The 24,503-nt window shown below is 43.2% G+C and overlaps 2 protein-coding genes across 5 annotated transcripts in view; both read right to left on the reverse strand.

Moving 5' to 3' along the window:
- dipk1c (divergent protein kinase domain 1C) overlaps window positions 1–14,399 on the reverse strand; it is a 29,417-nt gene extending 15,018 nt beyond the window's left edge. Inside the window, exons 1-4 of one of the 3 annotated variants that reach the window (XM_068737174.1) lie at window positions 13,376–14,399; window positions 12,793–12,863; window positions 10,222–10,840; window positions 9,822–10,104 (exon numbers count right to left, since the gene is read on the reverse strand). In XM_068737174.1, coding sequence (XP_068593275.1) covers window positions 9,822–10,043 — 222 coding nt within the window. In that variant the 5' untranslated portion in view covers window positions 10,044–10,104; window positions 10,222–10,840; window positions 12,793–12,863; window positions 13,376–14,399. Of the gene's footprint in view, window positions 1–9,821; window positions 10,105–10,221; window positions 10,841–12,792; window positions 12,870–13,375 lie in introns of all 3 variants that reach the window. The other 2 variants (XM_068737173.1, XM_068737172.1) reach the window with 2 other exon arrangements.
- A 3,839-nt stretch (window positions 14,400–18,238) lies between these two features.
- tubb6 (tubulin, beta 6 class V) lies at window positions 18,239–24,363 on the reverse strand. Of its 2 annotated transcripts, none has more exons than XM_068737170.1 (7): window positions 24,034–24,363; window positions 22,927–23,035; window positions 22,361–22,471; window positions 21,551–21,666; window positions 20,750–20,878; window positions 19,765–20,579; window positions 18,239–18,641 (listed from the first exon to the last, which is right to left on the reverse strand). In XM_068737170.1, the coding sequence occupies exons 1-7, from the start codon at window positions 24,259–24,261 to the stop codon at window positions 18,569–18,571; spliced, it is 1,581 nt and encodes a 526-aa protein (XP_068593271.1). In that variant the 5' UTR covers window positions 24,262–24,363; the 3' UTR covers window positions 18,239–18,568. The 2 variants fall into 2 exon arrangements, with proteins under 2 accessions (XP_068593271.1, XP_068593272.1); XM_068737171.1 differs by having other exon boundaries at window positions 18,554–18,641; window positions 19,744–20,579.
- Between the last annotated feature and the right edge of the window lie 140 nt (window positions 24,364–24,503).

The raw sequence follows: 24,503 nt of genomic DNA on the forward strand, positions 1-24,503 counted from the left end.
GGACGGGTTAGTCCTTTAACAACAGGACGGTTCAGTCCTTTAACAACAGGACGGATTAGTCCTTTAACAACAGGACGGTTTAGTCTTTTAACAACAGGACGGGTTAGTCCTTTAACAACAGGACGGTTCAGTCCTTTAACAGCAGGACGGGTTAGTCCTTTAACAACAGGACAGGTTAGTCCTTTAACAACAGGACGGGTTAGTCCTTTAACAACAGGACCGGTTCAGTCCTTTAACAGCAGGACGTTTCAGTCCTTTAACAACAGGACGGTTCAGTCCTTTAACAACAGGACGGTTCAGTCCTTTAACAACAGGACGGGTTAGTCCTTTAACAACAGGACGGTTCAGTCCTTTAACAACAGGACGGTTTAGTCCTTTAACAACAGGACGGTTCAGTCCTTTAACAACAGGACGGGTTAGTCCTTTAACAACAGGACCGTTTCAGTCCTTTAACAGCAGGACTGGTTAGTCCTTTAACAACAGGACGGGTTAGTCCTTTAACAACAGGACGGTTCAGTCCTTTAACAGCAGGACGTTTCAGTCCTTTAACAGTAGGACGGTTCAGTCCTTTAACAGCAGGACGGTTCAGTCCTTTAACAGCAGGACGGTTCAGTCTTTTAACAGCAGGACCGGTTCAGCACAAAGACATGGAGCAGCTTTAAATGAGCTCCCACAGAGCAGCTGCTCGTTGTGTTTTTAGCGTCCTGAAGGTAAATATTTCATGAGCCGTATAATAGTCTGACACAATGATGTCATTAAAGGAGCTGAGGCTGCTTTGTGCCGAGTCGTGTTTTAGCTTCAGGCTTTAAAAATCCTGTCATAACTCCCGTTCATCGTCTCACACACACACACACACACACCTACTGTATTTACAGTGGCTGCAGACAAAAGAGCCTGATGTGCATCTGCTCTGTGGTTAACGAGTCATGTGACTCGAGCCACACCTCTGATAGAAAAACATGTTTTTCTCAAAGTGACTTGAAAAACAAAACAATATCCAGCTCCAGACTAAAATATTTCCACAACGATGGGATAGATTGACATGAGATCTGGTGTAAAACTTAATGATCCCCAGAAGAAGAATCCTACTGACTTTAGTGATCCGCTGACTTTTTTATCCAGCGTCAGCAGCAGGTCAAACTGTCCAATTATTACGCATTAAATTCATAACAGAGAACCAGCTAATAACCAAATTCACCTGTTTAACTCTGTATGCTAACATGCTAAAGATCTACTGTACATCTTCAACACTAAATGCTATGTTTGTCTATTGGACTATTACTCTAAATGACTAGCCTGCATGTTAGCACTGTGCTAACGTGACATGTTAGCTGTGAGACATCATCTTCTAGATTGCTCATCAGCAAACAAAAAATGTAAACATGCAGCTTATGACGTTCTCCAAACTTTGTGCAGACCAGCGCTTCATTTTGGTTTGTTTGTTGGTTTGAAGGTAAAATGTTGTAAAAAAGAAAAAGAAGCTAGAAAGTAAATTAACAAACGTGCTTCAAATGTAAAACATAAATATAACAATAAAAAGACCTTCAACTTGTTCAAATTTCATTATTACCTCATTATAACACCTCATCTGTGAGTGTGTGGCTGACACATAGAGCTGTGACTCATTTAGCGGGTGGCTAGTTAGCTAGCTGGCTAGCTTGCTAATGCCACCATGCTTTAATGCTACTCTGGTTACAGGGAAATGAGCTCAGCAGCAGCTAGAAAACCCCCTTCTGTTGAGAGAACCTCTTTAACGAGGAGCTGCGGAATAGAACCCTCGTTAGTGTTGATGTTTCTCTGGCGTGGAGCTCAGAGCTGCAGCTCCACGCCGCCGTGGTTAGAAACTGTTTGGGGGTCAGCGGCGGTTCTTCAGAGAGAATAGCAGAGTCTTGTTGTGACCCTGAAGGCCTCCTCGTTGGTATTCCGCTCTGGCCTCAAACGCTGCTGCTCTCTCTTTTCTTTTCTTATCTGAGTGTCTGACCTTCTGTTGCAGCAGACGTGGCTGAATACAGATGGAGAAACCGCGGCCGCGTTTGGTTTCTACTGATAACAGTTTGTCTCTGTGCAAACTGACAGAACAGTGCGTGTGATTTAAAGTTGTTTGGGTTCACGTGACTGAAATTTAATCCAATCATTCATGTTTTGATCCTCTGCTTTTATCTGACGGCTCCAGTTACTCCGTACTTTGGAGAAAAACTATTTTTTTAATGAAAAATTCAAACAATGAGCGAATTAAATATGAAGCAGTGCTCTAGTTAAAGCTGTCAATAGTCTGTTAAAACGCTGTATTCAGGCCATTTTAGGTAAACAAAAATATGAAGTACGGAGCCGGGGGGGAAGAAACTCTGAATTTTCACAATTAAAATTGTACAAAAATAATAATTATGAGATTAAAGTTGTAAATTTCCGAGATGTTTTGTTTTATTTTTTTCTCGAGGAACCAGAACACGTGAATGGATTCAGAGTACTACCTCCCGGTCTCTGCTGAACACTTTACTCATCAATTAGTACTTTGACTTTAACTACATTCATATACTTTTACTTCAGTGAGGTTCTGCAGTAAAAGGTCTGAACAGTTTATGTGATTTATTGTAAATAGTCAAAACTCTCTGAGCACAGAGACAAATTTAACATTTTATGTGTTCATGCACAGTATTCATGTCATCATTCATGTAGGGTGTACTTCAGTACGTCCAGACTGACTCGTGCTTTCATATGTTTAACTTCCTCTCCTGTTCTTTAAACGTCTCTCAGAGGAAGACATGATGTCTCCTCTGGGACGTCGTGCAGTACAAGTACACTTGTGTAAAGTACACATACTTTTGTACCAAAGATTGCACAGTACTTGTTGTATACATCAGAGCGTCTCTCGTGTATTTATGCTCCTCGTTAGGAGGCGATGTGATGAGTCAGGATTATGTAACCGCTCATCATCATCATCATCATCATCACCATCTGCTCGTGACGAGCCTCTGGAGGAGAAACCTGTTGTGTGACGATATGAAAACATCTCAGTGTTTCTTCTGCATCGGTCAGGAGAGACGTTCCAACAGTAACATCTCTGTTTTACTTTATAACGCCTCAGATGTCCTCTCTCTTCTTCAGCTGATCTTTTTCTGAATCCTCCTCGCTTCCTAGAGGAACTGTAGACGGCTTCTACTCATTTTAACGTCACAGTGGAAACTGTGCTCAGCTTTAATTAACGGTAATGACTAGAATAGAAGCACACATGTTGGATTGTAGTTCTTACTGATCTTTATAAACACAAAAATCAAGGTGATGTCCTAAAACAGGGAACAATACAGAACAATATGTGTGGATTATTGGACACAGAGCAGTTCAAAGAAACATCTCAGGATGTGAAATAAAACCTGCTTCCTCAAACTCAACATTCACGTCTTCCTGCAGAAAGTCTTTCTCTTCTCTGGACGGAGAACACAGATCCAGGATCTACCCGAGGTTCATTCAGCATCCGTCTCTGATTTAACCTCAACATCTGGACACACAGTTCGTCCACCCATCAGCCTCTGCTGGAGGTTCAGTTCATCAAACCAGCACGGTGAGTGAAAGTGCTCTATCTGTTTTCAATGCTCTTTACCATGAAGACAACTATAAATCAACATCTGAAAGAGAAGAAATACACATGTCCTTCTTCAGGGAGCTGAAGTTTAACGCCAGAGGATTGAAGAACAGAACTTCATTACTCAGAGCGACTTGTTTAGGCTTTTAATGGCGTCACATCTGTGTGAAAATTGTCATAATTATTGTATGAATTCTTGAGGTTATTGTGTCACAGTATTAATCAGTTCATCTTTGAGTCAACATTTATAACTCCAGACTATTTAATATGCCAGAAACAGATTTAGTGTGTCGCCAGACCTGTCAATCAGCATGTAGCCCCGCCCCTAAATCATCCCCTCTTTATGGTCTGTTTGACTCTAAATGGAGCATAATGTACTAAATGAACATCATGCTGTATTGAAGAAGACTGTAAACTAGAGATTGAGACCATAAACTCATGTTTACAATGTTTACTGAGGGAATAAATCAAGAGAGAAGTAGAGTCATTTTAGACTAGACTTCTATACAACCAGAGGATCATAGATGGATGTGTAGAGAAGTCGGTCCGACTGTCTCTGTGTCTGGTTTAAATGACTTCAACACCTGAAGCCTTTTTGTTTCGCTCGGTCGACCTCCGGCCTCTAAACGACCTGTTCTCTCAGAGTGAAGTCTTCCAGCCGGAGGCGACAGAGACCTCATCAGTGTGTCTTGTCAAATGTCAGCGTGTTTGATTTGAGTGTCAGGACCTCCACAGACCTCCAACCGGTGTCACGAAGGTAACGGAGCATCGTAAACATGAATTCATGGTCTCTAGTTTCAAGTCTTCTTCAATACAGCATGATGTTCATTTAGTACATTATGGTCCATTTAGAGTCAAACAGACCATAAAGCAGGGGATGCTTTAGGGGCGGGGCTACACGCTGATTGACAGGTCTCTGTCGCGATTCAGAGGTTGGTAAAAGTTGCTTCTTGCCACTTCAAGTTGTCGTTGCATAAACAGCCGTAGACAGTAAACAGCTGTCCTGTATGAGACTTTGAGTTTGAAACACAGCAGCACCGGGTCCTGAATGCACCGCGTTAGATTCCCGATAAGCGCTGCATTAACCTACTGTTGTCTCACGTACGTCCCTGTGAAGGAACATTAAAAACCCGGCGGGCCATAAATAGGCAGAAGAAAGCCAGAGGCGAGTAGCGACAGGGTGAGACCATAAATAGTCAGAGGATCACCAGAAACATACAGATTTCTGCTTCAAACAGGAACCATGTGTGCAGAGCTGCAGGGACGACATGATTTATGTGATATGAAGAAGTCAGTGAGTTACAAAGCTTTACAGGCACCTCGGTTTACGAGAGACCGAAGACCTGAACATCGGGGACAGCGAGCAGGCTGTGCATCACGCTGACGGCTCCACGCGGTTTACAACCAGAGACGGAATGAAATGAATTAATTCAATGAGATCCACAGATTCACCGTGTCCACAGGAGAGAACGTCGCCACATCAGCTATTTTAAGAGGCAATTTGTGTCTCTTTGTGGTCATTCAGTGTCTCTTTGTAGTCCTTTAGTGTCTCTTTGTGGTCATTCAGTGTCTCTTTGTAGTCCTTTAGTGTCTCTTTGTAGTCCTCTTGTGTTTGTGGTCATTTTGCACCTTTTTGTAGTTTTAAGTCTTTTTGTGTGTCTATGCAGCTGTTTTGCATCTCTTCATAGTTTTTTGTCTGTTTGTGGTCATTTTGGTATTTGTGTTGTTGTGTCTTTATTTAGTTGTTTTGTGCCTCTTTGTAGTTGTTTTGTGTCTCTTTGTAGTTCTTTTGTGTCTCTTTGTAGTCTTTTTGTGTCTCTTTGTAGTTCTTTTGTGTCTCTTTGTAGTTGTTTTGTGTCTCTTTGTAGTCTTTTTGTGTCTCTTTGTAGTTCTTTTGTGTCTCTTTGTAGTTGCTTTGTGTCTCTTTGTAGTTATTTTGTGTCTCTTTGTCGTTGCTTTGTGTCTCTTTGTAGTCTTTTTGTGTCTCTTTGTAGTCTCTTCGAGAGACATTTTGTATTGTGAAGTCCTGGGGGCCCCTCACACTTTGGGCCCCTGGTCCTGTTCCTTGTAGGCCCATTCAGTAACCCATCCGCTCATGAATGAATGGCATTAATGATTTATGTTTTGATACATATGAAATATGTATAAATGAGTTCCTTATTTACAGCCATGGCTCTTTTCTTTGCTCATTACATCTCAAATCAAGTAGTAACGGAACGTTTCTCGTCAGACAGCAGAGTTTCATTCAGGCAGAAAGCCGAACGTCGGACTTCTCAGCCCCAGAATAAGAGTTCTTCTTTCCCCCTGAGGTCTCTTGTGGAGCAGCTGTCCACCCACAGCTCAAGTCTCTGAGACCAAGAGGTTTCCCAAGAGTGTATTTTTACCCCCGGCCATGACATCACCGTCTCTGATCTGTTGTCCAGAACTCTTATTTAATGATGATTTCATTCAAACTTATTCCAGCTTTATATCAGAGTCACAAACTAATTCAACAGAAGAAAACCGTCATAATCTCTCCTCTTCATCACAATCATCACTATCATTATCAACCAATACTTCAGTAAAGCTACTGATACTACAGTGTAGAAACACTCTGTTACAAGGGAAGCTCCTACAAAAGTACTCATTATGAATAAACTACTATAATATTGTTTTATATTTATTGATGCATTAATGTGTCATTTTAATGACTTAATATACTGCTGCTAGTTTAATCTATAATAATAATAATAATCATTATATTTAGTTTTAATGATCTGAATCTGTTACTAAAGCTTAACATTTTTATTTAGTGGTGTAAAAATTATAAAGTAGCATAAAACGGAAAGTACAAGTACCTCAACGTTGCACTTTAAGTACATAACTTGAGTAAATGTACATATTTTGCACCACTGCAGCTGCAGTTAAGCAGTTACTTTAACGTACGTCATGGAAATAACAATTATTAATTATTAATCAAGTTAATTTTAGCATTAGCTTGTTTCTCAACGCCATTATGTTGTTTAGTGTGTCTTTGTGGTTGTTTTGTGTCTCTTTGTGGTTGTTTTGTGTCTCTTTGTAGTCATTTTGTGTCTCTTTGTGGTCGTTTTGTGTCTCTTTGTAGTTGTTTTGCCCCTTTTCATAGTTATTTTAAAAGTCTCTTTGTTTCTCTTTTACACATCTTCACATTTTCAAGTTGTTTCGGTCTCTTTGTGGTCAGCAGCTTGTTTTCTCTACACCGTTATCTTTAGCTTCCACACGCTGTTGTGTGGAATGTATATATGTGTGTATATATATACAATAATGGAAGCAGTGAATGCATCATTAGGCTCGTCACACTCAGCATGTTGTTCCTATTAGAGATGTTGGTCAACGGTATGCAGAATGAAGCGAGTTATCCTCACCTCTCACGTCTCCTCGTGGTTCATCTCCTCTCCTTTCACTCGTCAGCCTTTAAGAACCCGAGAGCCGTTTAATCTGCAGCTTCAAAGCCGGTTGAGAGGTTTACAGAACGGGGGAGGGACGATCCCACAGGAAGTCCTCGCTCAGGTAACGACAACACCTGAAGCCGTTAACGCAAGCATGGACCAGCAGCGGGATTATGGTCAGTCAGCGAACGCAACGCGGAGCTTTTGTTTAGCAAAGCTCTGAGTTTTCATCAAGTGATTTGCAGAAAGCTGAGCCGTGCGGTGGGTCTGCTTTGGTGCATCTGTCCTGCATTACTGAGGCCTCCAGAGCCGAATGAGCTTCTGGAAACATTAAAGCTCTCGTTGGTCTCAAGTCAACATGTTGCTGAAACATTTCAAACAACGTGATGGACGGAGCTCCAAGTTCAGCGCTCAACTGTTTGTTGACTTTTGGATCTCTGTGTTTATTTTGAGATTTCATCAGTTTCCACTTTGGATCTGTGAGGTTTTAAATACACCAGGAGGGAGTGACGTCACAGCTGTGTGACTCTGAATCTCTGAGAGAGTTTGATTAGACTTCACTCTCACAACAACGACAACAACAACGACAACGATGACAACAACAGCAACAACAACAACGACAACAACAGCAACATGTGTCATCACCACACTGAAATGTCCCCGTTGTTTGTTAAAGAAGAAGAGAAAATGTTTCCAGACTTAAAGGGGAACTCAACTCATTTTTGCCCGCCGCCACCTTGGTTTTTCTCTGTCGCTAGCTTTCATTTTGGCCGTTGCCATCTTCATTTGTCTCAGTCTGAAGACTGTAAACTAGAGATTGAGACCATAAACTCATGTTTACAATGTTTACTGAGGGAATAAATCAAGAGAGAAGTAGAGTCATTTTAGACTAGACTTCTATACAACCAGAGGAGTCGCCCCCTGGTGGACACTAGAGAGAATGCAGCTTCAACACGTGAAGTTGTCTCCTGATCCAACATCAAAGTCCTCTGCTGGTTTTGATTAATTTGAGTAAGCAAGCGTCTCCAGATTAAACTCTACAAAGATCTTCTCAACAGAGCTCTGCTACATTTAAAATCTGCATTTACTCATTTTAACACTAGTTTGGCTAAATTCTGACTAGAACCAATCCTAGTTTAAAAGAATCCTTGATGACTCAGCGTTTAAAGGTTGTACGAGAGAAGCAACGAGGAAAGACCAGAGAAAATAAAGGAGGGATGGGAAAGAGAGAGAGATGAACTTGAAACAGAGAAGAGATAAATCCAGAGACAGAGAGAGAGACAGAAAGAGCAGAGTCTTGTTATCAGTGTTTTTACCCACAATGCACCAGGAGATAAGACAGGCCATTAGAAGCTGTTGACCTCTGATGACGCTTCACAGAAACAGTGGATGAGACGTTTGTCCTCCAGACCGTAGGAAAGAGAACGTCTTTAAAGCTTCTACAGAGTGGAGAATCTCTTTGATCTCAAATCATCATCATCCTACATTGATTCTGCTCGTAGAGACTTTGAACCTGCAGCAGATCCACAGGACTTCATCTTAAGACTCATTCTGTCACCAAAATACATTTCACTGAAACTCAACGACTGAAAACAAGCAGTTAGAAAGCTTACAGGCCTTTTCTTGCCAATAAGTATTCATCGTTTTCCTCCCAAACGTCGTCGGTGTGAATGTTGTCTTGTTTTCGTTGTGTGATGAAGTGAATTCTTGAACGAGGTCAACAGAGACCAGAAGAAGAGACGACACACTTTCACACAAAAACTCACTTCAACTTCAAGAAGACAGAGAACGTCTCCTCCAATAATCCAGTTTCTATATGCAGCCAGACAATGTTACCTTAACACACACACACACACACACACACACACACACACACACACTCTCACACACACTCTCACACACACAGGAGATCATGTTCCCAAACAACTAAACTAGATTCTCAAAAACGTTTCAAAGGAGACGGATTTTGCGGTTTGTAAAATGAAACAAAAACGCTGCAAAACTACTCAGTTATGTTCTTGATGATTGTGATGATTTGTCTTAAGATGACGATGAAATTGAAACACAACTGAAATGTATCAACAGCTCTTGTAGACGGTCATTTGTCCACAAAACACAAATCTAAAGCAACATGAATCAAAGAGCCACTGATGGAAAAAGAGTTCCTCGCGTCAACACAGGATTCTGTTTCTTATGATTTATTATCAAGAACTAAACTAGACAAGCAAACGAAAGAACAAAGAAACCCTGTCAGGTAAACCACAGGCCCACCCCAGTGCATGCTGGTCCTGTGGTTTATGTATATATACATACATACCACAGTGTAATTAACAATAATTAAACTAAACAAATATCTAACAATAGAAAAAGCTAATCTAATCTAAATGAGCAAACATCTAGAATAATTCAACAAGACAACGTATGAATAAGATAAACACTGACGTGACGTGAAGAGCTCGTACAGTTCACATGACCTGTGGTGAGGAAGTTAAACCAGACGAACATTCAACTAAACAGGGTGCAGTAACGAGCTCGTTACTGTGTGTGCGTCTCTACGTCACTCCTCAGTCCACATATGGTCACTTCCTGTTCACTGGGTGCCAAAAAACAAGATGGCGACGACCAAACGCCGAACTAAAGGCTTCAAAACGTCCACGAATCAACGAGAGACGACTACTTCGTTCACAAGCGACACAAAGGTGAGATTCATACTTTAAAGTCTATCTTTGTTGTTTTTGTTGATTAACTTCTTCAGAGAGGAGAAGCTTGTGAACTGAACTGAAGCGTGTTCGTCTTCCCTTCACAGCCTCCGGAGGAATAAAGGTCTCACTCACCAGCCTCTGCAGGATCCTTTTGCTCTTGTCATCGGTGCAGTAGTCGGACAGGATGCTTCTGTGGACCAGAACCAGACCGTTGAGGAACAACCAGGAGCCGAACCAGAGCAGAGCGAACACCAGGGTCCCCCGCCGGGACCACAGCCTGAGACCGAGCCACCGGAGCAGGCACAGCCCGCCGCTGCGACCCGCTCCACCCGACACCAGTCCTCCAGGGAGCATGTCTGCACCGAGGGGGTCCGAGGGGGTCCGACTAGAGACGGACGCTTCACAGCTCCAGATTCTGAAATGTTTATAATATTTAGACCAAAAAAACTAAATCTGTAGCCTCAAGACAAAGTGTTATTTATGTGGAAAAAGCTCAATAATCCCACGCAGATCAAAACCTTCTGTTTCTTACATGATTATTTGGTGATTTTCAGTTTAAAAAGAGGACATTTGTTTGCAGGAACCAGGTTTTCATCGTGCCTCCATATCTCCCATGATGCTCTGCAGCCCGTTAAGGTTGAATCCCAAAAAATATGGACTTCATCAAGGCCTGTTTCTCCTCAAACGGACTTCTGTGTCCTCAGAAAACACAGAAAAGCCCAAATAATTCAGGACACAAGTAAAGAAATAAAGCAGCAGAAGAAGAGAGCGGCCTGTAATCATCCAATCAGAGCCCGGCGACCTCCATCTTCTCCACCAGAAATACTTGGAAAATTCAGTTTCTTCATTCGGAAATGTGTTCTTTTTCACATCCGACTGAGCGAGTGTTGAGCAACAGGAAATAACTCAGAAGCCGGGTGATGAGCATGCAGCTGCACACACACACACACACACACACACACTCTCTCGTGCACTCTCTCGTGCACTCTCTCACACTGGCAGCAGACTTCCCTGCGATGTCGTCCTCTCGTCTGCGGTTGTCTCGTCTTCCAGCTCGGACAAAAAAAGAGAAAAATCCTCCTGAAGTCATTCACAGGGACGGAGAGAGATTCTGGAGGAAGAGTTCCTTAAAGAGTGAAGGAACAAACGTCCTGTGAAGACAGACACAGAGGACCGATGTCACAACAAGAGTCATCATTAAAAACAGCAATCAACACTCTGAGGAACTCTGATGAGCAACGAACTGAAAACTTCAAAGTTGTGAAATCGTTTTGAGTTTTACTTTGAAACTCTGTGAAGTGTGAAGGTCTCTGACTCAGTGTTGGACTAACAGAACTCATTTAGAAGAGGAGAGACACTCTGGTTTCTGCTAATCATCAGAGTCAGTATCTCACAGAGAGACCCCGGCTGGTTTCATCCCCTCTACTGGTCTACGTCGGACCAGTAGAGAGATGGTTCCTCTCTCTCTCTGCCGGTCTACATCGGACCAGTAGAGAGATGGTTCCTCTCTTTCTGCTGGTCTACATCGGACCACTAGAGAGATGGTTCCTCTCTCTCTGCCGCTCTCCATCGGACCAGTAGAGAGATGGTTCCTCTCTCTCTGCCAGTCTACATCGGACCAGTAGAGAGATGGTTCCTCTCTTTCTGCCGGTCTACATCGGACCAGTAGAGAGATGGTTCCTCTCTTTCTGCCGGTCTACATCGGAACAGTAGAGAGATGGTTCCTCTCTTTCTGCCGGTCTACATCGGACCAGTAGAGAGATGGTTCCTCTCTTTCTGCCGGTCTACATCGGACCAGTAGAGGGATGGTTCCTCTCTCTCTGCCGGTCTACATCGGACCAGTAGAGGGATGGTTCCTCTCTTTCTGCTGGTCTACATCGGACCAGTAAAGAGATGGTTCCCCCCCTCTCTGCCGGTCTACATCGGACCAGTAGAGGGATGGTTCCTCTCTCTGCCAGTCTATGTCGGAGTAGTAGAGGGATGGTTCCTGTCTCTCTGCCGGTCTACGTCGGACCAGTAGAGGGATGGTTCCTCTCTCTCTGCCGGTCTACATCGGACCAGTAGACGGATGGTTCCTCTCTCTCTGATGGTCTACATCGGACCGGTAGAGGGATGGTTCCTCTCTCTGCCGGTCTACGTCAGACCAGTAGAGAGATGGTTCCTCTCTCTCTGCCGGTCTACGTCGGACCAGTAGAGGGATGGTTCCTCTCTCTGCCGGTCTACGTCGGACCAGTAGACGGATGGTTCCTCTCTCTCTGCCGGTCTACGTCGGACCAGTAGAGGGATGGTTCCTCTCTCTCTGCTGGTCTACATGGAACCAGTAGAGGGATGGTTCCTCTCTCTGCCAGTCTACGTCGGACCAGTAGAGGGATGGTTCCTCTTTCTCTGCTGGTCTACATTGGACCAGTAGAGGGATGGTTCCTCTCTCTCTGCCGGTCTACATCGGACCAGTAGAGGGATGGTTCCGCTCTCTCTGCTGGTCTACATTGGACCAGTAGAGGGATGGTTCCTCTCTCTCTGCCGGTCTACATCGGACCAGTAGAGGGATGGTTCCTCATTACAGATTCCTGGTGGGCTGTGGTTCTTCTCTCTGCAGCATCCAAACCACCAACTGGAAAAACACAAGCAGACTTGCCAGAAGTCGATTTAGAGACTCCTCAGAGATCCAGATGAACAAAACCAGCTCTTGGAATCCTAAACGGGGGAAGAAACCCGGCAGACGGTTGATGTGAGTGTGTGTGGTGGAGATAAAACCACATTATCAGCTGCTGGTTGTCTGAGCTCACAGTTTCGGAGCACTGAGTTTGAGTGAGTACTTTAGTGAGGCACACTGGGGCTCACAGGGTGGAGGTCTTTGTACAAACACGTTCTGTCTCAAGTCAAACCGTGGGTGACCGTGGTGGAGAGCAGGGCCGCCTTTCAATCAGAGGGTCAGAGGTTCAATCCCCGGCTCCTGCTCCGCTAGTCTCATGTCAATGTGTCCTTGAGCAAGACACTTAACCCCAAAATGTATCCCGTATCTGTGCCTACGGTGTGTAGATAGATACTCAATTGTAAGTTGCTTTGGATAAAAGAGCTAAATGACTGTAATGTAAACCAGGACCTGTCTCTGAACACAACCACGGAGAAGTTTCATAATGCTGCAGGATTAGAAGAGCCAGACCTCCTCCAGGGCTGTTTCTAAGTGAAAAAAAAAAAAAAAATTACATTTAATAAATATATAAATTTTATATTTAATAAATATATTTATATTTAATAAATATGTATATTTTTACATTTAATATATATATATATATATATATATATATATATATATATTTAGTAAATATCTGGCCAGTAGTTTTCCTGTAATCCTGCAGACAAACAACATAAATTGTCAAAGAACATTAAACTGAGTATAAAGGTTTCTGTGATCTGACAGATCATTTCTTCATCACTCGGTTTCCTTTTAAACATGTTTACTGTTGCAGATTAGTTATTAAATATAATTATGAAGTAATATCTAGGATCGTAGAATCTAAACTTGTACTTTTCGGTGCAGAGACACAGAATTATGCTTCAAGAGATTCTCCAGCAGCTCTTAGAGTCACACCAGACAGAAGCTGTTGTCACTCGCTCAGATGCAACAGGTGCCAAAAATAACCTCCAGATCTCCTACGAGGGAGCCGGCCGGCCGTTTCACTCACCGAGTCCTCTAAGTGGTTTCTGAAGCCGGTCTCTGGAGCTACGAGTCAAATCCTGCAGGGACCTCTTCAGTGTCTCCTTTTACCTCCTCACGGGTTCACAGTCCGAGTCCCTGAGAGGCCGACCTGCATCTCTGAAATGTGAACTACTCACTAGAAGTAAAGCCATGAACGGGCTTAGTGATCCTGTCTCCTTCTTCAGAAGTGATGAACGTTCAGCTCACTGAATGCTTCACTTCTTCTTCCTCGAGGCAATGATTAAATATCCCACTGAATAGCTGGGAGCAGGTGTCCACATCCAGCTGACTTCTCTTTCATGAAATCATAAAACCGTCAAAAGATCGTTGGAAGTTTGTCTGCAAAGTCCAGATGACTGAACGTCTCTTCCATCGTGGAGGAAGAGACCGTCTGTAATCCTGCAACTCGAGGGTCCTTCTGTAGTCAAACGTTTGACTCCTTGAAAGCTGTTCAGATGAAGAGAAGACCGTCACCAGGTCTGCAGGTAGTTACAGACGTGAGCTGCTGTCTGCAGGAGGAGCAGCAGGAGGAGCAGGTCTCCGTCTGTAAAAGATGCTCTGGGAAGAAAAAAAACTGGAAAGACTTTTTCATCAGGAGGCTATCTCCAAGGTCCAGTAAACCCTGATGCAGGACTCTCAGGGTCCAGTAAACCCTGATTCAGGACTCTCAGGCGGCTCCAGCAGACGTCTGGTGTTCCTGCAGCTCTGGTTTCTCCTCACGCTGCTGCTTCTGCTGCCTCGCTCGCTCTACGTCTAACTGCCTGGCAAAGGAAGTATGTGTGTGTGTGAGAGAGAGTGTGTGAGAGAGAGTGTGTGTGCTCAGGCTTGTTCGTTCAGCCCCATTCCTCTTCCTTCCTCTCTTCAGTCTGCTGCACTCCCAGCTTTTCCTTTCCTACCAAATCTGTGTTTGTGTGTGTGTGTGTGTGTGTGTGTGTGTGTGTGTGTGTGTGTGTGTGTGTGTGTGCGCGCGTGTGTGTGTGTGTGTGTGTGTGTGTGTGTGTGTGTGTGTGTTCGTCTTCAGGGAGAACGGAGGCGGCTCCTCTGGCGTCCCTCCTCTCAAACTGGAGAGAATCCCCCCCCCCCTCCTCCCCTTCACCCTCTCCTCACCCCTTTCTTACTGTACCCCTCCTCCCCCCCTTTACCCCGTTACCACGGCAGCAAATCTCTGAGTTAATTCTCACTGAGGTTCAGTCCCCACATGCAGCTTCACAAAGTCTCGCCAAATTAAAAGCTCTCAACCCATTTATCTCACTTTCCTTTTATTCCCCCCCCGCTCCCGTGCCATACATGGTAAGCGCTCCAATAAAAACAGCTCAGAGGCCCAGGGCATGTCGGTAATTGCCCTATTTGTAAAAATGCCAATAAAGTTGTGCAAACATAAAGAAAGGCCAGTCAGTGCTCGGGGGGGGGGGGGGGGCGTTGTTTAAAATGCTCTGGTGTGTGAGTGATGGTAGACCAGATTAAAGCTGTGTTCAGTGATGTGTGGCCACTAGAGGGCAGAACAACTCCACAACGAGCGCCGGACGATGTTCGGATACCGAGGGAAACTAAAAACTTAGTCTAATTTTTGTGTTTTAGCCGACTTTAACGAACAGCATTACCCATAAGGCCACAGACCTTTGTAGGTTAATGGGAGACAAAAACATAATGTTTCATGTTCTGATTAATTTACAGATTTTGTTCTATTTTTCTTCCATTAACTCGTCTTCTTTCAGACTAGAGGAAAGAAAACATTTATTTTACTATTTTGTACATTTGTGTGTGTAGATTTCTACTAAATTCACCAAAAGTTACCATTAGATAAGCCTCATTTACATATTTAAACATAACATTTTCATAAAAACTTGTAATACAAACATGTCTTAACGCCAGTAATCAGCTGGTGAAGTTTCATTATTCCGCGGCGACTAATTTGGGGCCAAAATTCCAGTATTCTCTCTTTTTTACCTCTGTTTTTGGTCTCCTCCACCTCTTTCTCTGCTAAATGCTCCACCATCTTCACCAGCTGGCCTCTCATTGTTTCTGTATTCTTGTCTCGTCTCTTTCTGTTTGGCCTCACTGCCTTCTGTCAGCGTGAAGATTGCAGACATTAATCCAAAAGAACAAAAAAAACAAAGGTGACAGAGAGTTCACAGTCTATAAATCACAGACTTGTCTTTTTCAGTCCGAGCAGCAGTGAAACTAAAAGAACAAACATCCGTAGATATATATATATATATATATATATATATATATATATATATATATATATATATACAGTATATATATATATAGAGAGAGAGAGAGAGAGGATATAAGCTTGTATGAACTGTTTAAGCGAAAATGTAAACCATCAGTTTATCCACATTATCTAAATCAGTTAATTGAACTCCTTTTCTGTCAGTAAACATGATGATGTGCTAACGCTGGCTAGCAAGATTTGTTGGCTTGTTTTTTTAGAATGGTTCAAGAAAATGAGTTTCTCTCAGTATGTTCAGCATGTTACTTTAGAAACTTAACATTAACCAACAGGAGAATATTAGCCGACCTTTACCTAGCTACCTCGCTTCTCCGTCTCTAGAGTTGGCTAGTTAGCTAGCTAGCTTGTCCATCTAGTTAGCTAGCTAGCTTCTCTGTCTCCAGAGCTAATTAGCTAGCTAGCTTGTCCATCTCCAGAGATGGCTAGTTAGCTAGCTAGCTTGTCCATCTAGTTAGCTAGCTTCTCCATCTACAGAGCTAGTTAGCTAGCTAGCGTCTCCATCTCCAGAGCTAGTTAGCTAGCTAGCTTGTCCATCTCGTTAGCTAGCTAGCTAGTCCATCTCCAGAGCTGCCTACTAAGCTCGCATTTCCTGTAATCAGTGTGACGTTGCTATGAAAGAATGATAGAATTAGCCAGCTAGCTAACTAGTCAGCCACTAAATGAGTATAAACAACGTAGATGCTTCATTCACACTCTCTTGTCACAGCGTAATTAAGAACATTGCTATCAACGGATCAGTAACAACTTTGTTCGGATCATTTTCTGTAACCAGTGTTGCACAAAAGCATGGCGGAGTTAGCAAAGCTAAGTAGCCAGCCTTCAGTTATTTAGCTTGCTAACACCACCATGTTATGAGTCTCTGGTAGCAGAGAATATAAGCTCTTTCTAATATATTAGCCTGCTGCAATCGGTACGTTTTATGTAAAAGGAACAGAGGGAAAGACTAAGGTTGAAGCCAGAAGACGGAGAGAAAGTCTGTCTCTGTTTTGGTGACAGAAGCAAAGTGAAAGTAGAGACAGAACGTCAGTCGGCTTTCTAGAAACGACCAGCAGCCTCTCTGAATATTCAATAAAACACTCGAAGCAAAGCACTTTTTTTGTCCCTGTAATTGCCAATTAACCCATCTGGCGTGCGGCGAGCCCGTCTCCGTAGCGCTTTGGCAGTCGATCACAGAGCAGTATTCTCGTTAACATTATCCACTCATCTGAGTTACAGGCGGCCGCTAATCACAGCCTCCTCGTTAGCCGCAGCCAATTATGTGAGGTCGCTCGTTAGGGGCGGCTACTTATCTCAACGGTACGTTAATTGACTAAAACACATATTCAAAAAGTTGCTGGCTTTGCAAATGTCTCCAAGATTTTCCATTTGAGGTTTTGTAGGAAAGAAGAAGCCAAGATGTGGATCTATTATTCATTGGAATACATGCATGCATTTGCACACACACACACACACACACACACACACACACACACACTGCCCTTGAAACACTGGCTGAATGCATTAGTGCATAAAGTCAGAGTCTTCTTATATGTAGACTTATATTCAATTATTGGCATGGATGGATTACTGTACATGCCGACCTGGTACAAGCTCAGGGGCCCTTAAAGTGTCAGGGGGGCCCTGAGCTTTCACCTACAAAAGATGCAAAAAAACACATATATATATATAAAGAGACACAAAACAACAACAAATAGATGAAACAATGACTCAAAAGAGATTCAAAAAGACTACAAAGTGACACAAAATGTCTACAAATAGACAAAAAACAACTTCAAAATACAACATAAAGAAAGTAGACAACCACAAAACAACTACAAAAAGAGGCTAAACATCTATAAAGTCCTTCCATGGTTATTATAGTAAAATGTTTATCAGGGCGCTCAGTCAGGCTGTTAAATAGTTTGTCCTGCAGCTCCTCCTGGTGGCTGCACACGACAATTACAGTAAATGATGAAGATGAGGAGGACGAGAGGGGAGAGAAAGATCGGAAGACAAAAATTGAGAAAAGAAGAAGAGTTAAACAAGAACGTGATGAAGAGAAAGATTAACAATGAAGACAGAAAAAAGTTTTGATTGCACTATTTAGTATTTCTATTTTTTTGTACCTCTAAGTTGTAGTACAGTAAAAAGTACAATATTTACCTCTGAGATGTAGTACAGTAAAAAGTACAATATGTACCTCTGATATGTAGTACAGTAATAAGTGCAATATGTACCTCTGAGATGTAGTACAGTATAAAGTACAATATGTACCTCTGAGATGTAGTACAGTATAAAGTACAATATGTACCTCTGAGATGTAGTACAGTATAAAGTACAATAAGTACCTCTTAAAACAGCTCAGTTGACTCAACTTAAATAAAACCTGTGTATCACTGAGTATTAAGTTGAGTGAATGAAAACAGTTTAGTTAACTCAACGTATTTCCTGTGTGAAGGTTTTCAGCGTCGCTCGTTCTCCGACTCTCTCTTCGTTGTAGTTTCTACCTCTGACCACTAGAGGTCCCAATGAACCAAGTTCTTCAGCAGGAACGAGTCATTAAAGATTCACTGACAAGAAAACCTTTCATCATGAACGTCAGAGTTAATGTGAGTGAAAGTAAATCTTTATTCTTTTAGTTTACAACACAAAGTAATAAACACCAGTTTATTCATTAATGAGGAGAAAAGAGATCAATTGTCCTGAAACAAAGCAGAATTCATCTTTAATCCATTTACAGAGAATGAATGAGGAAAGGTTCTGTCCGGTTGAGGTGACGTTTGGATCCATTTGCTCATAAAAACAGTAAATGTGTTTCAAATTAGATTTAAATTGTAAACATGTTACATGTGATGTAATGTTACTTTTGTTAAACACAGATGCTACTTCTTAATTCACACAACAGACTTTTTTAGAAAACGTTCACGTTGCAGGATTTAATTACACGACCCGCCCCTGCCGTTAATCGATTGGGCTTAAGTCGTCTTCCTGCCCTCCGATTGGCTCGTCAAACTGCCGCTCTGCATTCCAGCTCCTGTTGGAGGTTAAACAGTTGAAACACTGTTACATTACACTATTATCATGAATAAAAGCACCGTACATCTCTAGCTGTTATGAAGTGTGCAGCCTCTAGAGGACTTCATACTCTGATCTGCTGCTACTGAAGATCTACGTGAGAGCTCCAGATCAACTCCTGAAACGTATTCAGTCCAACAAAAGATTTGTGCTTAAAAAAACAGTTGAGAATTATTTCTGTCCCCTTCTGGCTTCTAACCGAGACAGCAGCTGGCATAAAACATTCCAGCGGCCAAACCCTGAAACTATTTCTAACCCTGAGACAAAGTGAGGACCTCACTTCAACATACATGAAGCAACAATACAACTGCTCGAATTGATATATATATATACACATCTATATATCTATATAGATATATAGATGTATATAGATATATGTGAATACCTCGTGTGTTGCAGAGGTACACAGACATCAGCTCACAGCGACAGACATGAGCCCAGCGTTTTCATGTCAGACGGCTGCTGCTGCTCTCCACGTAATCCACAACACAAACAGAACTGCTGGGAAATCAACTCTCACACACGGCGCTGGACGAGGGAGATTAACGTGTCCGAGGTGGTGTTGTGTGAGGACAGGGACGGGAGTTCAGGTCCTGAACCAGAGACCTCAACACTGCTCCTGCATTTACCCTTTACTCAAAGCTTTCAGCTGACTGAATACTTTGGACACTTTGAGCCATACGAACAAACAAATCAATCTACAGATGATTGTGTTCCTGTCTAACAGAGGAATCTAAAGTCAGCCAACATTACTGTTCACTTTAGTCTCAAAACAAAGTACCTAAGTAACGCAGTACTAAAGTAATGCACTACTAAAGTAACGCCCTACTAAAGTAACGCAGTACCAAAGTAACGCAGTACCAGAGTAACGCAGTACTAGAGTAACGCAGAAAGTATTAATTTTAATGATTTAATATTTGATTCTGAGGCAAATGTTCCATGTTTTTACTTTATAATTTACTGATAGAGTTGATTGTCTGAACTCAAAGTGAGTCCTTGTATGAATGCTTTTACTCTGACGTCCCAGAATCACTCTACCAGTGTTCTCTCAGGAGTTTTACCGGACATGTTCGACTCCTTACTCGACGATCTCGTCCTCCTCATCCTCAAAGTTCTCCTCGCCGTCGTTGGCGGTGGCCTCCTGGTACTGCTGGTACTCGGACACCAGGTCGTTCATGTTGCTCTCCGCCTCCGTGAACTCCATCTCGTCCATGCCCTCGCCCGTGAACCAGTGCAGGAAAGCCTTTCGGCGGAACATGGCCGAGAACTGCTCCGAGATCCGCTTGAACAGCTCCTGGATGGCCGTGCTGTTGCCGATGAAGGTGGCGGCCATCTTGAGCCCCCGGGGGGCGATGTCGCAGACCGCCACCTTCACGTTGTTGGGGATCCACTCCACGAAGTAGCTGCTGTTCTTGTTCTGGACGTTCAGCATCTGCTCGTCCACCTCCTTCATAGACATGGGTCCGCGGAAGATGGTGGCGACGGTCAGGTATCGTCCGTGGCGAGGGTCGCAGGCCGCCATCATGTTTCTGGCGTCGAACATCTGCTGGGTGAGCTCGGGGACGGTGAGCGCTCGGTACTGCTGGCTTCCCCGCGCCGTCAGAGGAGCGAAGCCCGGCATGAAGAAGTGGAGTCTGGGGAACGGCACCATGTTGACGGCCAGCTTGCGGAGATCTGCGTTGAGCTGCCCGGGGAAACGCAGCGAGGTCGTCACGCCGCTCATGGTGGCCGACACCAGGTGGTTGAGGTCGCCGTAGGTGGGCGTCGTGAGCTTGAGAGTGCGGAAGCAGATGTCGTAAAGGGCCTCGTTGTCGATGCAGTAGGTCTCGTCTGTGTTTTCAACCAGCTGGTGGACGGACAGGGTGGCGTTGTACGGCTCCACCACGGTGTCCGACACCTGACAGGTCAAAAGGAGATCAGATGTTAAGTGAAAGGGTTCCAGAAAAGGTTTGGTCCGTGTGTTGAAATACATCGTAGTGCCGCTTCACCACAAGAAAAAGGTGTGGTTTATGTTTGAAGAGAAGAATCAATGAAAGCAAAACAAGAGAGATACCAAGTACATGATACCTTAGGTGAGGGCATGACGCTGAAGGTGTTCATGATCCGGTCGGGGTACTCCTCCCGGATCTTGCTGATCAGCAGGGTGCCCATGCCCGAACCGGTCCCTCCTCCCAGAGAGTGAGTCAGCTGGAAACCCTGCCGGCAGGATTACAGCAAACAGTGTGGAGAAAGATGACGGATATGTAGACGGGCGGTCAGGCTTGACTTCAGATATTTACGCTTTCAGTGAGATGTGCATGACCTCATGCTAGTCGAGCTTTAGATTACTGTTTTTTTTTTGCTGACCAGATACTTTTAAATACTGTTAAATATCGTCTGAATAGAAGCAGCCAGACTTTGTCTTAAAGAAATGAAAAATCTATATTTGGTAAATTTTCTTGGTTAAAATCTGAAGAAATCTGACCAGACATTTGATGCCAGCTGTCAGAAGTGGACAGTTTTTGATGCTCTATGAGTTTTGGTCTGCACCAACGTAGTTTGGAGGGTCGATACTCACAAGAACTACTCTAAGTAAAATGAAAGTGCTGGACAACTCAACAGGCTTCGTCCTCTGGGACATTGTCCTCCCAGAGACCCTCACCATTTCTCTTTATATTGTGGGTTTTGGTGGATATTCTGAAAACAAATTTATAATTAATCACAAAGTTATGAGCAGGGGTATTAAGGCCACTGAGACTCAAGTCTCTTGTCCTTTAAGACACCTACACATATTAAAGAAAATGCTTCTTCAAAGCAACCAGTGAGACTGTTTCTGCCTCCTAAGCAGCTCTACCTGGGACACATAAGAAACTAACAAGTCCTCTTCACCTGGAGACAGTCGCAGTGCTCACACTCCTTCCTCACGATGTCCAGGACCGAGTCCACGAGCTCCGCCCCCTCTGTGTAGTGACCTTTGGCCCAGTTGTTCCCAGCACCTGTCTGACCTGCAGACAACCAATCGGCACAGAGAAAAATCCATCTGTGAAATGTGAAACGATCGCCACAACAGATGGGAATGTGCGGACGCACACACTCGACTGGCGGACCCTCTTTCTCAGTGATGACAGAGTCGACCACAAGCGTCCTGCTTCTTGTCCTACTGAGACATCAGTTTATTAAACAAACGCTAGAGTCCTCTCAGTCTGTTTACAGATTTAATGCTGCTCCGTCCTCTGTAACCACACAAGGTATCTGAAAGCGACGAGTCCGCAGAGAAATATTTCAGCTCTTGGTTTTGGTTTTGCAGCACATTTTCTGTTCACTACTTAATCAGCACCAAACAGAAATCTAACGTTAAATGTTAACGAAGAAAGCTAATGTTAACGAAGTAAGCTAACGTTAAATGCTAATAAAAGTTTTGTTGTAAAACAGATTTTAAATTATTAACGGAGAAACCTAATCTACTACTTAATTAAGTAGTTTTGTAAACTAATTAAATTAAATTGTTGACAAAGAAGTGAAATTATTTCTGTGCTCATAATGACGAATGACAACACATTTTATATATTATAATAATTGTCATAATGAGTCCAGCTGAAGGTTGTTATTGGACTTTTAGGTAAACAAGTCTTTTCACATGAACAACACTGAACAAACGAACAAACTGAATGAATCTGATGAATAAAAGCAGATTGTTACCAAAGATGAAGTTGTCCGGTCTGAAGAGTTGTCCGAAGGCTCCGGAGCGTACGCTGTCCATGGTTCCTGGTTCCAGGTCAACCAACACAGCCCGGGGGACGTATTTATGTGCTGCGCAAACAGAGAGGAGTCGACGCTTAACCTACGAATCAGACGGTCCACGAACGCATCACATGTTTGTTTAAATACTTCCTGACTGTGCTGAACCTCAGTCTGCCTCATTAGACAGAGAGCTACTTCTTCTACGAGTGGCTAGATGGATGTAGAAACATTCATTGAATATTTAATGAATATTTATTGAAATTGTTTGGTCTCTACTGGTCTTTACTGGTCTCTACAGGTCTCTACAGGTCTTTACTGGTCTCTACAGGTCTCTACAGGTCTCTAAAGGTCTCTACTATGTATATGTCTCTCTGGACCCCGAGTCTGAAATAAAGTCTATCATCTACTAGTCTCTACAGGTCTTTACTGGTCTCTACAGGTCTCTACTGGTCTCTACTGGTCTTTACTGGTCTTTACTGGTCTCTACAGGTCTCTACTAGTCTCTACTGGTCTTTCGTACTTACAGGACGCCTCGTTGTAGTAGACGTTGACTCTGTCCAGCTGAAGAGTCGAGTCGCCCACATAGTTCCCCGCCGGGTCGATGCCGTGCTCGTCGCTGATCACCTCCCAAAACTGACCGAGTCACCGCAGAAGAAGAAGAAGAAGTCTGTTTAATTGTTGTTGTTTTTGCAACCAGTGAACAGGAAGTGACCACATCTGGACTGAGGAGGAGTGACTGGTAGAGACCTGTCAATCAGCGTGTAGCCCCACCCCTAAATCATCCCCTCTTTCTGGTCTGTTTGACTCTAAATGGAGCATAATGTACTAAATGAACATCATGCTGTATTGAAGAAGACTGTAAACTAGAGATTGAGACCATAAACTCATGTTTACAATGTTTACTGAGGGAATAAATCAAGAGAGAAGTAGAGTCATTTTAGACTAGACTTCTATACAACCAGAGGAGTCGCCCCCTGCTGGACACTAGAGAGAATGCAGGTTTAACTCATGAAGCTCTGAAGAACTTTAAAGAACCGGAGGTTGAATCACGTTTGCCATTAAACCACATCAAATCATGCTCACGTGCACTAAAGGACACGCTCACGTGCACTAAAGGACACGCTCACGTGCACTAAAAGGCAGAGAAGAGGGAGGTAGACTTCACTCTAGATCTTTACAGAGATGATAGTTACTGATGAGACACCAATGATCTGAATGTTGGATATTGCTCCTTTAATAACTGGCCTTCATGGTGGATATTGATCCAATACAGACCAGAATGGTTTAAATACAGAGTTTATCTAAATCTCAATATGAGATAGTTATGATGCAATGTTCTTATTAAAGTTGTGCTTCAAACTAATAAGCTATTGTTATATTGAGTATTATAACAGGAGTGCGTCTGGGTCGATATGTCCCCTTTAGTGAACCTTTAGTAGTTTAAGGATGTTAAATCATCTCATTCAACACATTGTGAAGCTGTTTAAAGTGAAACATTCAGACACAGTAAACATGTCTTTACTTTAGACTCATTTCAGCAACAACGTTCTGATGGTTTGCATGTTTATTTTATGTTTATTCAAACTATGATTTGGACTGACACACATGAGACTGAGGAGGTTCGGGTCTACCTTGGTCCCGATCTGGTTCCCGCACTGCCCGGCCTGGATGTGGACTATCTCTCTCATCGTTGCTGCTCCTGTCGGTCTTCCTCTCCGCTGCTCTGATCTTTCTGTCGGTCCTCGTGCTGCTGGATGAGCGTCTGTTAAACGGGAGCGCGCGGCCGGCTTCACCTCCTCCTCTGACGCGCGTTCATGAGACCACGCCCAGAGGGGGGTCCAGTTCGTCCCACTCAGCATAAAAACTTCTTTTGTTTCATTTGTCCCACAGAAATACTTCTAATTCTTCACGCTCACGCTGTTGTGAAAGAATATTTCATTTTATACTTTTGATACTTCCATGTTTTGATTTTTTTTTTTTACTTTCCACTCTGGTGTGAATATTTAATATGTATTAAGATTCATATTTATTTATGTCTAAACTACATTCCATTGTTTTTATTTGGTTCTATCTAAATTAATCAAAATGCTGTTTCTGCTGA

The sequence above is a fragment of the Cebidichthys violaceus genome, unplaced genomic scaffold, assembly GCF_023349555.1.
Source record: "Cebidichthys violaceus isolate CVI_PGR_0920_01 unplaced genomic scaffold, fCebVio1.0.p SCAF_76, whole genome shotgun sequence".
In the NCBI taxonomy this organism is placed as follows: Eukaryota; Metazoa; Chordata; class Actinopteri; order Perciformes; family Stichaeidae; genus Cebidichthys; species Cebidichthys violaceus.

What these genes read in the sequence shown, in the direction of transcription:
- tubb6 (XM_068737170.1), bottom strand. Translation starts at nt 24,261, where the DNA reads ATGCTGAGTGGGACGAACTGGACCCCCCTCTGGGCGTGGTCTCATGAA. An exon ending in CTACTACAACGAGGCGTCCT is followed by an intron (nt 22,472 to 22,926) that starts GTAAGTACGAAA and finishes CTGTTTGCGCAG; the next exon opens with CACATAAATACGTCCCCCGG. An exon ending in ACCGGACAACTTCATCTTTG is followed by an intron (nt 21,667 to 22,360) that starts GTAACAATCTGC and finishes GGTTGTCTGCAG; the next exon opens with GTCAGACAGGTGCTGGGAAC.